Consider the following 13460-nt stretch of genomic DNA (forward strand, 5'->3'; position numbering starts at 1 on the left):
ACCGCAATGACTGGTTTGAGCATGCGCATTGCGACCCATACGCATGCGCAGTTGTGCGAACATCGCTCAGAGCAAATGAGCGGCCGCTTACGAGCGGCTCTGAATCAGGCCCTTTGTCTCTGGGGGTGACTGTATTGGGGTCTTTAGAAGTGGGTGGATGAGGATATTGTCTCCGAGAGTGGGTGTAGGAGTATCTTGTGGTGGGTGGGGGGATCTAGTTTCCAGGGGTGGATTGGGGAATTGAGTCTCAAGGGGCGGATGAGGTTGTTTTGTCTCTAGGGATGGGTGGGGGGATCTAATCTCCGGGAATAGTGAATCTTGTCTCTGTGGGTGGGGGAAAAAGTTTGTCTCTGAGGAAAGGGGATGGAGTAGTTTGAATAAAGGATCTATTGTCCAAAAAACAATTCTTAGGGGCAGATTCAATTAGCCGTGGGATTTACCCCGCGACTAATTACCGGTCTAAATTCCCGCGGCGCGGGGAAAAGCTATTCAATTAAATAGCCTTTTTCCTGCGCCGTAAATCGGCACTCACGCGCATAAACACACTGATTCCGCGTAAACTGCGGAATCAATGCGAGAAATCCCCGCTAATTGAATAGGTCCATCGCGGCAATTAGCCACGGGGTAAATCCCGCGGCTACTTGAATCTTCCCCTTAGTATTCTTATATTTTACAGCTAGAGTTAAGATTTTAAATAAATAAGCACTTATACATTGGAGATATTTGGTATAAAAACATTGGCTAGAAAAATTCTGACAAGGAATTATGTCACCATTAAGGGCACTTTATGTTCAGAAATCTCGGATAATTATTATTTTCTTGGCTGAAGAAATAAGATAGCAGCTCCCACTAGTGATAACAAATTCAGAAATGCTGTGAAATGAGGTTATCTTTGCAGGAAGGTTTTTCCATATTTGTTAAATAAAAGTGTTTTGAAGGACAAACATGCAAAAGCTGAATCCCAGAAGGTCGTCAACAAATTAAAAATCTGCAAGTTGACAATTCTTCGTTCTACACTATGGGGAACAAGTCTTATTTATTAAACAGTGAACTTAACCTGCCTTAAACCACAATGTACTGTCAGCTGGTGAAAGCCTACAGACAATTATATTATACCATGAGGTTCTCTTTGTTATAATTATTGTTACTATTTTTTATTTATAAAGCGTTAAAGCTGGGCATACACTGTCAGACTGACAGGCATTTTATCTAACGAGCTGAAACGCGTCAGGTATCCTGGCCACACACTGAGCTATTTCTCAGATCTGCTTTCCTCCCCAGGGATGGACCAGGGAAAATGACGGGCTGTCGACCACCTCTGCTCATACACAGCCAGGTGTGGCTGACCAATTATCGAATCCTTCGGACATGCTGGACTGATTCGGTAATTAGGATAATTATCGTTTGGTCACAGCAAGTTTAATTAACGCCCCAATTAGCGGTTTATCGGCTGATCAGGACCATATTTGGACAGTGTATGCCCAGCGTAACATATAATGACATGAAACAGAGGGCCTGATTCAGAGCCGGACGCTCTGACCAGAGCGCTCGCTCTGAATCAGGGCCCCCCTACCTAATATTGGAGCGGCCACCTGGCCGCTCGCATAGCTGTGGGTGACCACCCACAGCTTATGCGAGCGGCCAAAAAGATGGTCGCGATGGTCAAGACCATCGCGACCATCGGGCTTGCGACGAGACCCTTGTGGTAGGGTCTCGCTGCCACAAGCCCTGGAGTGATTTTGGCTCTATCAGAGCCAAAAACACTCCCACTGACATCACTAGTGATGTCAGTGGGGCCGGACCCAGACGGTAGGCGTTCCCATGGGAACGTCTCCGTCTGGGCAGCCATGCCTCCGGCACGCCCACCAAAGGGGGCGTGCTGTCAATCACCATCGACAGCACGCCCCCTTTGGAGCGAGACCCCGAGCGACGGCTTGCCCGTCGCTCTCCGGGTCTCGCGCATGCGCACGACGGAGCAGCCTCCGTCGTGCGCATGCGCATTTGGGTAACATCGACCCGCTTGCGAGCGTACAGCGCTCGCGAGCGGGTTTAAATGAGACCCTGAAGCTTAAGCTTGCAATCTAAGAAGTGTGGGTGAAGGGGCCCATACATTTAGGCTGTATTGGGCAATTCCCCATTTTGCCATCGCTGGGGTCAGAGATCTGGAGAAATCCAATATGTTGGACAATCTCGATTCTCCAATTCCAACCCGATAATGATAGGAATCGGCTTGACAAGGATTTTTTCATCGATGCTCATCGTTATAGATCTGCTATAGCAGAATGGGGAATCAGATGACAGATGTAAGGTCTGCAATAAGCTTGATCAATAAATCCATTTTCTTGAGCATCAGGTTTTTATACTATTTTCAAAGTTATTTAAAAAAAAAACTTAATATTGACCTTTTTGTAATTTTACTTAATGGGGATACATTAGATGATATTTCAGAAAAATAATTATTACATTCATGACGCAAACATTTGTGAATAAGCTGATGTTGTTGAAAGTTAATACATCATACTTCCTAACGTTATAGGTCATCCAGCTCCTGAGAAACAGAGCAACAGTATCCAGTACATATTATCAATTGCATGGGGCACTCCCCAGTTTTCTTTATAAATAAGCGATTGTATTTACCAGTGGATCATATGTGCAAGGCAAAGGGTCGACGTTTCAGCCCCAGCATGGGCTTTTATTAAGACCTTCCTAGTTGGTAGTCTGTAGAGCATAAATATTCTATGCTGACTACCTACTGAGAAGGTCACTGACGAAGTAAAATTGCTTATTTATAATGAAGACTAACGAGTGCCCTATGTATTTCATTATATATACTAGAGATGTGCGGTTTGGTTTTGGATCTGGATTCATCTTTGTGTTTTGGTTTTGCAAAACCACCCTGAAGGGTTTTGGTTTTAAAAAAAAAACAAGTTTTTAAAAACAGCTAAAATCATGTAATGTTTGCAATCCAAAACCCGAAATTCGGCTTTAAAATCCTTTCCTTCCCTTCCCTTTCCTTCCCTTCCCTCCCGTAAAAAAGAAAAACATACTCACCTTCTCCTATGCGTGGATCGGTCCTCTTCGGTCCAAAGTAGGCATCCATGGTGTTCTTAAAATAAAAAAACGAGTAAACAGGAGCCACGCAACAGACAACAATCACGATGGTTGTTATCTCCCGAATGAAGAGCTTAGACACGGCTCTAGCCTTTGTAGAGCCATGTCTGAGTGTTCATTGGGATCCCCGGGCTGGGCTGACTAGCGGCCAGGGCTGATGCTGCTGCTGGGGGACCCGATGATAGGGCTCACTTGGCTGTGGCATCAGCCCCCCCACTAGAATGGGTCCGGTGCTGGTTCTGGATAATACAGGGGGACCCTACGCTTTTTTTCCTCCTGTATTTCCAGAACCAGGACCGGATCAGAGCCCAGTGCTGGTTGTTCAAAGTACGGGGGACCCCTACGTCGTTTGTTCCCCGTATTTTGGCAACCAGGGCTGGTTCTGACTAGCCCAGTGCTGGTTGTGCTCAAGTACGGGGGACCCCTACGTCGTTTGTCCCCAGTATTTTCCACAATCAACACTGGGTCACTAAAACCTGGGGCTGGTTGCTCTTTTGGGGGAGGGTCACGCCATTTTTTGTTTACACAGGTTTATTCATTTTTATTAGACACAGATGCACGGACGGAGATCCGTCCATGCATCTGTGTCTTCATGCTTGCAGCACGGAACTCCTTGTTCCATGCCTGCAAGCATTGGGAGAGAAGTGACGACGAGTCCCGGTCTCGGCGCCTTATATAGAGCCGAACTCTTGCGAGAATCCGACGTCAGGAGGGTTCGGCCTTGCAGTGGGATCCGAGTCAGGCGGGAACACCTGAGCCACGGCTCGGGTGGACTCAGATCCCCGATGTTCAGAGCGGTTCGGATTCCACAGAATCCGAACCGCTCATCCCTAGTGTGTGTGTGTGTGTGTGTGTGTATGTATGTATATATATATATATATATATATCCAAGATCTTTGTTTAAGATAAAAATTATTTGGCTCTTGGCGCACTGAGATTGGGAAAATGACTATTCTATGGAAAAATGGTCTTTTCATGGCTTTTATGAGTCAGCATTTTTTTTTTAGATTACACAACGTCTGTTCCATACAATCTATACTGCCAAGCCATTATACACTGAAAAATGATCCATCCCCCGAGCATAAGCAAAAAAGTGCAATGACATGGGTTATTTTGTGATCGCTTTCCTGTAATTACAGAGATATCCAGAAGTGTCCTGCAATTGTGTCTGCAGCCGGGAAAATGAATAAATAAAATCACAAAGAATTTGACAGTTAAATGTCGCATACAAATGCGATGAATGAGTAAGACAATTATGCCGGGGAATGTGTCAGAGAATGCAGTACAGATACGTGACCGCATTGTTCTGCAGTGCTTTTACAGATTGGAAGTCAATGGTGTATAGGAAAAAAAAATCTTCCTCCCATGATCACAGCATTTCCTCAGATATAGGGATCTATTTATCATTGGCAGTGCGGCGTGGAGGTTTTCTCTCCCTCATCGGCAGCCTGTCATTCCATGCAAAGGACTCCAGTCATGTGTGCAGTACATGCATGCATGCAATAGTCCACGCAGAGGCATTGAATTTGGAGGAGATCCAGAAAGCCTTTCCACCCCGCAGTGCTTGGTATACGTAACGCCGTCTCAAGTTGAGAATTAATTGGTCTGCGGCCTACTAGTGTGTGCTGGAATGTGCCAGCCTTGAGATGCCTGCTTTCAGTGCCCTTAGCAACACCCCCTGTGGCTCTGAACAATCCACCATCAGCATATCATCGATTGCACCATCGCACCAGTCTAAACATGACCTCTGTGACTGCGGCTCTGCGTCTACGTCAATAGCAAGCGTATCCATGGCGCATTGTCTGGCTAGCTGGCGACACCAATCGAATAGATCGGGTAAGACGTGAGTAGAATGTAGCCGCTTTTATTGACTCCTCCGACAATCCCATTACACACCCAGGCGACAGGTTTTATTATGTTCACTTCAGGCAACCTCCCAGTCACCACCCAGGAATGCACGTGATTTTTCCTCGCCATTTCTTATGCCAGCAGTCCCATACGCAACAGCGCATTTCTGCGTACACACAGGGTAACGCATGCACCGTAGGGATTTACAGAATATTTCATGCATGAGCAGTAGCAAATAATCGCTCAACTGCGTGATCATTGGCATTACCTGCACCTCATGCCCCAAAAGTCTACTGTCCTTTGTTCTTCCTCTATTCACGTCTGACCTGATTTATTTGATTGGTGTCGGGAGCTAATCAGAGCTACACCGGGTTCCCATACAATGCCCCATGGATACGCTTGTTCTTGACATAACCTTCCTGTAGACTTTAGCAAACTCTGACTGGAAGAAGGTTATTATGTATAATAGTGTTGTAATTAAACAAAGCACTGAGACAGTGAATAGATACAGGCAGCAGCATAACACTGTCTAGCATGAGGGAGTGCTGAATGGCACAAGGTTATTAGGATGTGGGGGCAGAGGGGACATCCTGGGGTTGATTCTGAGTGGAAGGGAAAGTGGCTGTTTTTGCATGAAGCTGTAGGGCTAATGTAAGGATCTGTGCGGATTTAAGCGGGAAGCCGATCGCCCATTTTTTTCCTTTCCGTCATCATTAGTATCAGCAGTTGCAAATGGCCCCATGCTAGGTGCAAGTGATCCATTAGAAACAGGCGTAGCTTCTTCTTATGCAGGCTTTACAATAGCAGGGATCTCTAGCTACAGGCCTATGGCTCTCCTTTGATACTCCCATGACACACCCACAAAAAGGAACTCCCCGTTTGACCCACAGCTATACGAGCGTCCAGGAGGACGCTCCATTTTAATGGAGGAGGGCCCTGATTCAGAGCGAGCGCTCTGGTCAGAGCGTCCGGCTCTGAATCAGGCCCTATGTCCTCTTCATGGACCGGCCACACTCACTCTAAAATCAAGCATTTGGAAACTCCCCTATAGAAATCCTGCGTTTGCCACTGTACAGTACTGTATATGTCAATGTAAATGAAAACGCGCACCCACCCACCCGTCCTCTGCAGCAACATAAGGCACCAATCCATTGCTGTTACCCTCAGTTATTGTGATAGGAGAGACTATAAAGATTAGCTGCCTGTACTCTCAGCAATGGTGTAGTAGGTAGTCAGAATATTTCTAGACAGCAGTGAGATGAAGTAATTGGAAGATTCCTTGAGAGTTTCCAATCTTTTTAGACAGATATTACAAGGAATTATTTATCAAAACAGACATGACTGCAAAGGAAATATGAGGCCAGTATTCCTCAAAGAAACACAATTTCGCCTGTTATAGTTATATAATAAGGAACCGTTCACAGCACATTTACTATGCAGTGTGTGCAGATCATCCAAACAGAAAAATACATGTGTAAAAATGTATTTTAAGTATATTCAGGTCATTTATGGTTTATACTGTCACAGAATTCCACAGCTTCAAATTTCTATATAACCGACAGTAGGAAATACATCATCCCATATATATTAACTAGAAAAGGGGCCCGGCATCTGCCAAGTCACCCCAGTGTGCCCCCGTCAGTTCCTCCTGTCCCACCCTCCTCTGTATCCACTGCTCCGCCCCCCATTCTGCTGCTCTATCCCACACCGCGCCCCCCCCCTCTCTGCTGCTCTGTCTTGCCCACCACCCCAGTTCTGAGGCGCCCTGCTTCCGACCTGCTCCTATATTTACTCTGTTCCTGCCAGTCACACAGGTCCTCCTCCTCTCCCGCTACGCCTGTCCTGACGCCATAGCAGTGGGAGCCAGGACACATGCTCTGCCTCCCATTGCGCAGGACAGACCTAAGAGAATTATTATATACATCTGCAGTAGTGTATATAGGGCCTGATTCAGCAAGGTCCGATAATTGCAAAGCTGCACGCAGGCTATAGATATATGATGTATGCACGCAGGCTATAGATTTATGATGTATGCACGCAGGCTATAGATATATGATGTATACACACAGGCTATAGATATATGATGTATACACGCAGGCTATAGATATATGATGTATGCACGCAGGCTATAGATATATGATGTATGCACGCAGGCAGCTTTGCAATTGCGTTCCTTGCAATTATGGTAATGCAGCAGGAGACATCACGCTTCCTGCTGCATTACGTATCCGAGCTGCGCTGTCCAACGCAGCATCGGATACTCTGTGGACCATCGGCCGGCTGCGTGACCCATGGGGTCCTGCAGCCGGCCGCCGCAGATTAGAGTAAGAGGCCAGGAAAATCTCCCATCAGCCAACGGAGATCCTGGCCTCTTCCCTACCCCCCGCAATGGCGGCGACACACCTCCGTTTCTGGAAACGGAGGGCATCGCCGCCCCCTCCCCACCCCCAAACGGCAGCAGACTGTCAATCACTGACAGTCTGCTGCCAGTTTACATGTGGGCTCGCAGACCCGTTGTGTACATGCGCAGAATGGGTCTGGCGCCTGCGCAGATTCCCGAAAAAACGGGTGTCTGCTTTCAGCAGTGCATTAGCATGTACTGGTCCATAGTACTCTTGGCCTGATTCAGACCCGGACGCTTTGCTGCACTCGCATTGAGCGATTTTTCGCAATCTGCGCATGCGTATGAGCGGCAATGCGCATGCGCGAACCAGTCATTGCGGTGGGAAGGTGCTCGCCTGTAGCCCGCAGTCGGGCCGCTATTTTGAGTAACAGATAGTGCCGTTTGTGGGTGGTAACAGGGGAAGGTGCTTGAAAAGGGGGGTGTGGATGTGCGAACGCAGGCGTGCCCGACTGTCAGAACGGCGTTTAATGGGTGTGCATAATTAGCAAAGTAGCGTCATTACACACGTGACTGGGTTGTATTTTAGCCTGAACTGCTTGCAATGTTGTGGTGGGAAAAGGCTACCACAAGCGCTGCGAGCAGCACCGATGGCTCTCGATGTTCACGATTAATCCTACAACTGCCGGAGATGACGTGTGTTGAGAGTGGCAAAGGGGCGTCTTTATACAGGTGTGAACGCATAGTGCGACTGCTCGCTATTACTTAGTGGGCAGCTTTACGCAACGCAGTGCGAGCACATGATTTAAATAGCCGGCCCCTTTTAGCCAGCGAGTGGACGCAAATAGCGTCCGGGTCTGAATCAGGCCCAGTGTTAATAATAAATTCAACTGTTATTTTACTCATTCTTTTGTCACAAGGTTTAAAGTTACAAATAAAATTAAGACATATCAATATATATTATGTGATGCAATGCTACATTCTACTGTTTGGGTTTATAAACTTGATTTGAAATAAGACACATTAGTGAAATAAAAAAAGAAACTTGTTTTGTTTTTTACTTTATATGTAGCAGATTAAAAACATTGTAACATTGTATTTATTACTTTGTTTTGTTATGGCATTTTAGTTTAAATCCACAAGCAAATGTTTCATTTATTAATGATTGAAATAATTTATGGTGTGTTTCTTTTTAATTGGAATATGTTACACAAATGTATCCTCATCTAATTAAAATTTGATTGAGGCTGCATTTATAGCTCAGTTGGTGGTTATAGAATTCTTTAATGTTTTATGACTTGTGAGATTGTAATACACTGAAAATGTCACATTATTACCTGTGCAAAGTTACTCTGTGGTATACTTATTTGTATTATATCATTTGTCAGAATAGTTTAGTGTATGTGTTCTTGCTTTTATATCATGTTTTACTTACAAAGACTCTCAGGACCATAAAATCAAGAAAAATATTGTAGCGATAGAGGGAAAAAAAAGAAAGTTAACACATTATAGGGCCTGATTCAGCAGGACCCATTCTGCAGTTGTGCAGAATGGGTCCTGCGTAGTCACAAGCAAACCCTTGAATGCCTCTGCCTGATTGTCAGGCAGAGGCATTTAAGAGGCAGTACGGGGGTGGGGACGGCCTCTGTACGCCCCCATTTTCCGGGAGTGGCTAGCCCATGATCTACGTTGATCAACGCAGTGTCCAGGGCTCGTAAGCCAGCCAGCCTTAGTAAGCTGAGGCTTACACAGCTTGCCGGAGGCCTGGTGCCACCCCCCTTGGCGATCATCAAGCACCGATGCAGAGGAGCAGGAAGGTGGCTGCTGGGCATGACTTAAGGATATGCCATGCAGTCTTCCTTGCAGCGGGGAGCTTCTCTGGGCATCTAGCTTGGTATAGCAGTGTGGCAGAGTGCCGTTGGAGTAGTGACTGTGCTGCCTCCATCAGCTTTGTGGTCTGAGTTACAGAACAAGAAGAACATCCTTCCTGATTGGCTGAGAAATGTATCAAACCTTCTAAAGAGTGGAGAAGAGGACAAGTGGAGAAGTTTTCATAGCAACCAATCAGCTTCTAGCTAACATTTAGCAAGTTTTAAAATTATAGGTAGAAGCTGTTTGGTTGCTATGGGTACCTTGTCCACTTCTCCAATCTTTATAAGGTTTGATACATCACCCCTTGGATGAGCGGTGGAATGTGGCCAGCCGTCCAATCGAGTGCATCCTAATTCCCAGCAGAAGCACCACTTAAGGGTTTATTTATCAAGCAGTGAAAAACTTAGAGAAGTGGACCAGTGGAGAAGTTGCCCATGGCAACCAATCAGCTTTGAAGTAACATATATCAAATACAGTCTATAAAATAATAGGTAGGAGCTGATTGGTTGCCATGGGCTACTTACTTCTCCACTGGTCCACTTCTCTAGGTTTTTCACTGCTTGATAAATAAACCTACATATGTCCACCAACCTGGTGAATACAATCAACCAGGCTGCACTTGGAGTATCAACGCAGCAGCCGATGGCCAGATAGAGACCCCACATTTTTCTAGATTTTGGAAAATATAAGGAGGAGAGCGGAGACCATTTTTAATGTTGCTTTTTATGTATGGGGTTCCCCTGTGTATGTGTATTACCAGAAAATGCTCTAGGCTAGGGTACTACTGTGCAGTTTAAATATATAATCGTTGGTAGAGGTGTTATTACAGTGGACACAGAATTTCTTGAGCAGTAGTAGCACCATGTTATACTGTACTACTATAATATTACTATAATCTGGGTGTATTTATATGACTCCGTAAGATTGTGTACTGTGTAATATAACCTTTGTTAATTGGGAAACATCAGGGAGATGCCACCACCTTAGTAATACATGTCCATACTAACCTTGGCATACATCCCTGGGTCTAATGTTTTCCTAGATATGTGGCATAGTACCTCTTATTCAGTTTGTTTTATGCAATGTCTCATCGGTCATTCTGTGTATCTTTCCTTTCAGTTTGCTCCCAGTATTCCAGAGGGGTGTTTGCCATCTTTGGACTGTATGACAAGAGATCAGTGCACACCCTGACCTCATTCTGCAGTGCCCTCCACATCTCCCTCATCACACCCAGTTTCCCAACAGAAGGTGAAAGCCAGTTTGTGCTGCAGCTAAGACCATCATTACGGGGAGCACTTTTAAGTTTGCTGGATCACTACGGTTGGAATCATTATGTATTCCTCTATGACACTGACAGGGGTAAGTAGCACTAAATATTATGCTGTACCTTTTGGATTACCGTTAACATTATACATATATATATATATATATATATAAAAATATATAATGCACTTCAGTTCTCATCAGGACAGAAAAGAGACCAGCACACCAACTTCATTGATCAAAATTGCAGATGTATTGTGAATACATGTAAACAAATAGCCATGCTCAGCAATGTATATCAGATAAAAAGCTGTAAGTCACATAACAGGAGCCAGTAAAACTGAAATACTCATCGTCTGCCTGGTGACCAATCATAACAGCCCTGGGCCGACGTCCGTTTCGGTGTGTTACCACCTTAATCATGAGCACAAGGAACAAGACACCAGCAGGCTATTAAATAGTGAGAGGAAGGCACCAAATCAGCAATCGGAATAAGCCTCACCTGTATCTCCGTACTCTCGCTACCGCCGGGTCCACACGATCACAACAGCATCCCGCTGTGTGACCAGAAGATCATGCGGCGCTACATCACCCGCTTAGCACCATGGAGACACTGAGACGCGCTGGGACCTGCGCCCACTTCAGTCTATACGGCATGACGTAGGGCAGCTGGCCAATCACACACCAGTGCATCATCGCACATGTGGTGTGTAAACAATCAGCGTCAACAGGGAAACATAATTGACCATAGTAACAAACCTAGAGGCCAGTGTCCGGAGTAGGTAAGCAAATTCCAGTCTGTCTGACTGGCACCAAAGTCTACACTATGAAACCCAAAGTAAGAAACACAGATGTGACACAAATACAAAAAAATCAGCAACATAATAACAACCAAAAAAGTGAATAACTAAGAAATAGATAAATAATAAAAAAAATCAATAAAGTAAAACCCAGCAAAGAAATTTTAAATAACCAATCTCAAAAAATTAAGAATATCAGGTCACCAACATGTACGGAAACTATCCCAAAAAGTATTTTAAATGTATAGTCAAACAAGACTCTATTGTATCTCCACAAAAGGTTCTTCTTAGTACTCAATTTAAAGCCCATGAAAGCTCAAAAAGTAGCATCCATCAAAAAGAAAAAAACAAACATTCTTCAAAGAAAAACATTGAATGAAAGTTCCTCATTAAGCCCTCCAGGACATAGTGATCCAAATCTATAAGTGAGTTCACATTCCTTCTGCAACAATATTTTGCCATGGTCTCCCCCTCTCTAAAGGGGCCTATCCATTAGCAGATAAATTTGAACGATGAACAATTTATCGTTCAGTTGTTCAATTTATCTGCTAATGGATATGCTCTGAACGATGAAAATGCGCACTCCCGCAGCCAACAAATTTTGTCTTTTGTCTCTCCAACATGTTGGTCAATTATCGCTTACCGCTGACAGATATTAGAAATATCTGTTGCGGTGAATGACGAACGATATTTTTAATGAAAATGAATAGAAACATAAAAAAAATCCACGCCCTGAATGATGTCATGCAATATCGTTCGTCGTTCGCAAAAATCTGTCATGTACATGACAGATATCTGTCACCGCAGCCCCAGGAATTTTCTTTTGTCTTTCATCTTTTATCTGTTAATGGATAGGCCCCTTTAGGTGGCTTGATTTGAACCAACGGCATAAAGTGAAAATCCTTCACATTACAGTATGTCCTGTTTCCACAAAATGTCTTGCGACCGGTGGTGTACTCTGATCAATACTAGAAAGAGCCTTCTTTATAGAGGAGCGGTGCATGGCTATCCTCTCTTTTAGCATACAGGTGGTTTTGCCTATATATATTTTATGGCACGGGCATATAATTAAATAGACCACGAATTTGCTCTCGCAATTTGGTCGTTGTCGTAGACGGAACTGTATTCCACTCATGAGGTGTTTAAAGATGTCTCCAGTCAATAAAAAACTACAATTAACACACCCACTACAATGAAATGCTCCGTTCTTGAGTGACAACCAGTTGTCCTTCACAGTGGCCGGGCTAATATCAGCATTGGTCACTAGGTCTTTTAGGTTATTGCTCCATTTATAGGCGAAAATAGGAGTATTGTGGCATGAGTCCTTAAGGATGGGATCCGACTGAAGACTATGCCAGTGTTTTGAAACCAACTTCCTCATCCTGCCTGATGATATCGAGAATGTAGTAGGGAAGATAAGCCGAGAAGGCTGGGCGGGCACATCCTTCGGCTTAAGTAAGGACTCCCTATTAAGGGAAATACATTTTGCAATTGCTTCGTCAACTTCATCTTGGTTATAGCCACGTTGTCTAAAATCATCACCCATATTTTTAAGCATCTGTGGAAGGCTCTCTCTATCAGAGGTAATTCTTGCTGCTCGCACAAATTGTGAAAATGGTAAGTCCCGTTTAAGGGGTTTTGGATGAAAGCTATCAGCCAGAAGGACAGTGCTTAGATCTGTCGGTTTCTTGTAAATATTGGTTTCAAAATTTTGGTAAATAATGGCAACTGTAACGTCCAAAAAATTAAGCACTTTAGGACTACTAGAGTAGGTGAACCTGATGGTACTGTTTAATTCATTGAGAGTTTAAATAAACTGATCAAGAGCTGTCACACCGCCAGTCCAAATAAGGAAGATGTCATCTATAAATCTAGACTAAAACCTGATGGAGAAAAAGATCTATTCTTCAAGATGTGTGTTGTCTCGTATTTGTACATGTAGATATTAGCATAGCTAGGGGCCATGTTTGACCCCATAGCCGTGCCTTGTAGTTGAAGATAAAATTAATTTTAAAAAAGAAAATAGTTTTTATGTAAAATCACATCAGCCAAGAGCAGAAAAAAATAAATAGGGGGGCCCTTATAAAAGGTACTATTAGAAATAGCCTTACTGATTGTCTCCTTGCCATCATCATGGTTTATATTGGTGTACAGTCCAGAAAGTGCATGCAACCATCGGTACATAAGGTAAAATCGGATGCTATCGCAGCGCTTGAGGTTAACCA

At 44.3% G+C, this 13460-nt stretch overlaps 1 protein-coding gene across 10 annotated transcripts in view; it reads left to right on the top strand.

Annotated features, from left to right (window-relative positions):
* GRIA4 (glutamate ionotropic receptor AMPA type subunit 4) overlaps window positions 1-13460 on the top strand; it is a 426050-nt gene that overhangs the window by 115288 nt on the left and 297302 nt on the right. For all 10 annotated transcript variants that reach the window (XM_088456663.1, XM_088456664.1, XM_088456670.1 and 7 more), the window contains exon 3: window positions 10292-10531. In XM_088456663.1, the coding sequence (XP_088312789.1) occupies window positions 10292-10531 (240 nt within the window). The remainder of the gene's footprint in view (window positions 1-10291; window positions 10532-13460) is intronic.

This window comes from Taudactylus pleione, unplaced genomic scaffold (genome assembly GCF_031769625.1).
Source record: "Taudactylus pleione unplaced genomic scaffold, aTauple2 ptg000711l, whole genome shotgun sequence".
NCBI lineage: Eukaryota > Metazoa > Chordata > Amphibia > Anura > Myobatrachidae > Taudactylus > Taudactylus pleione.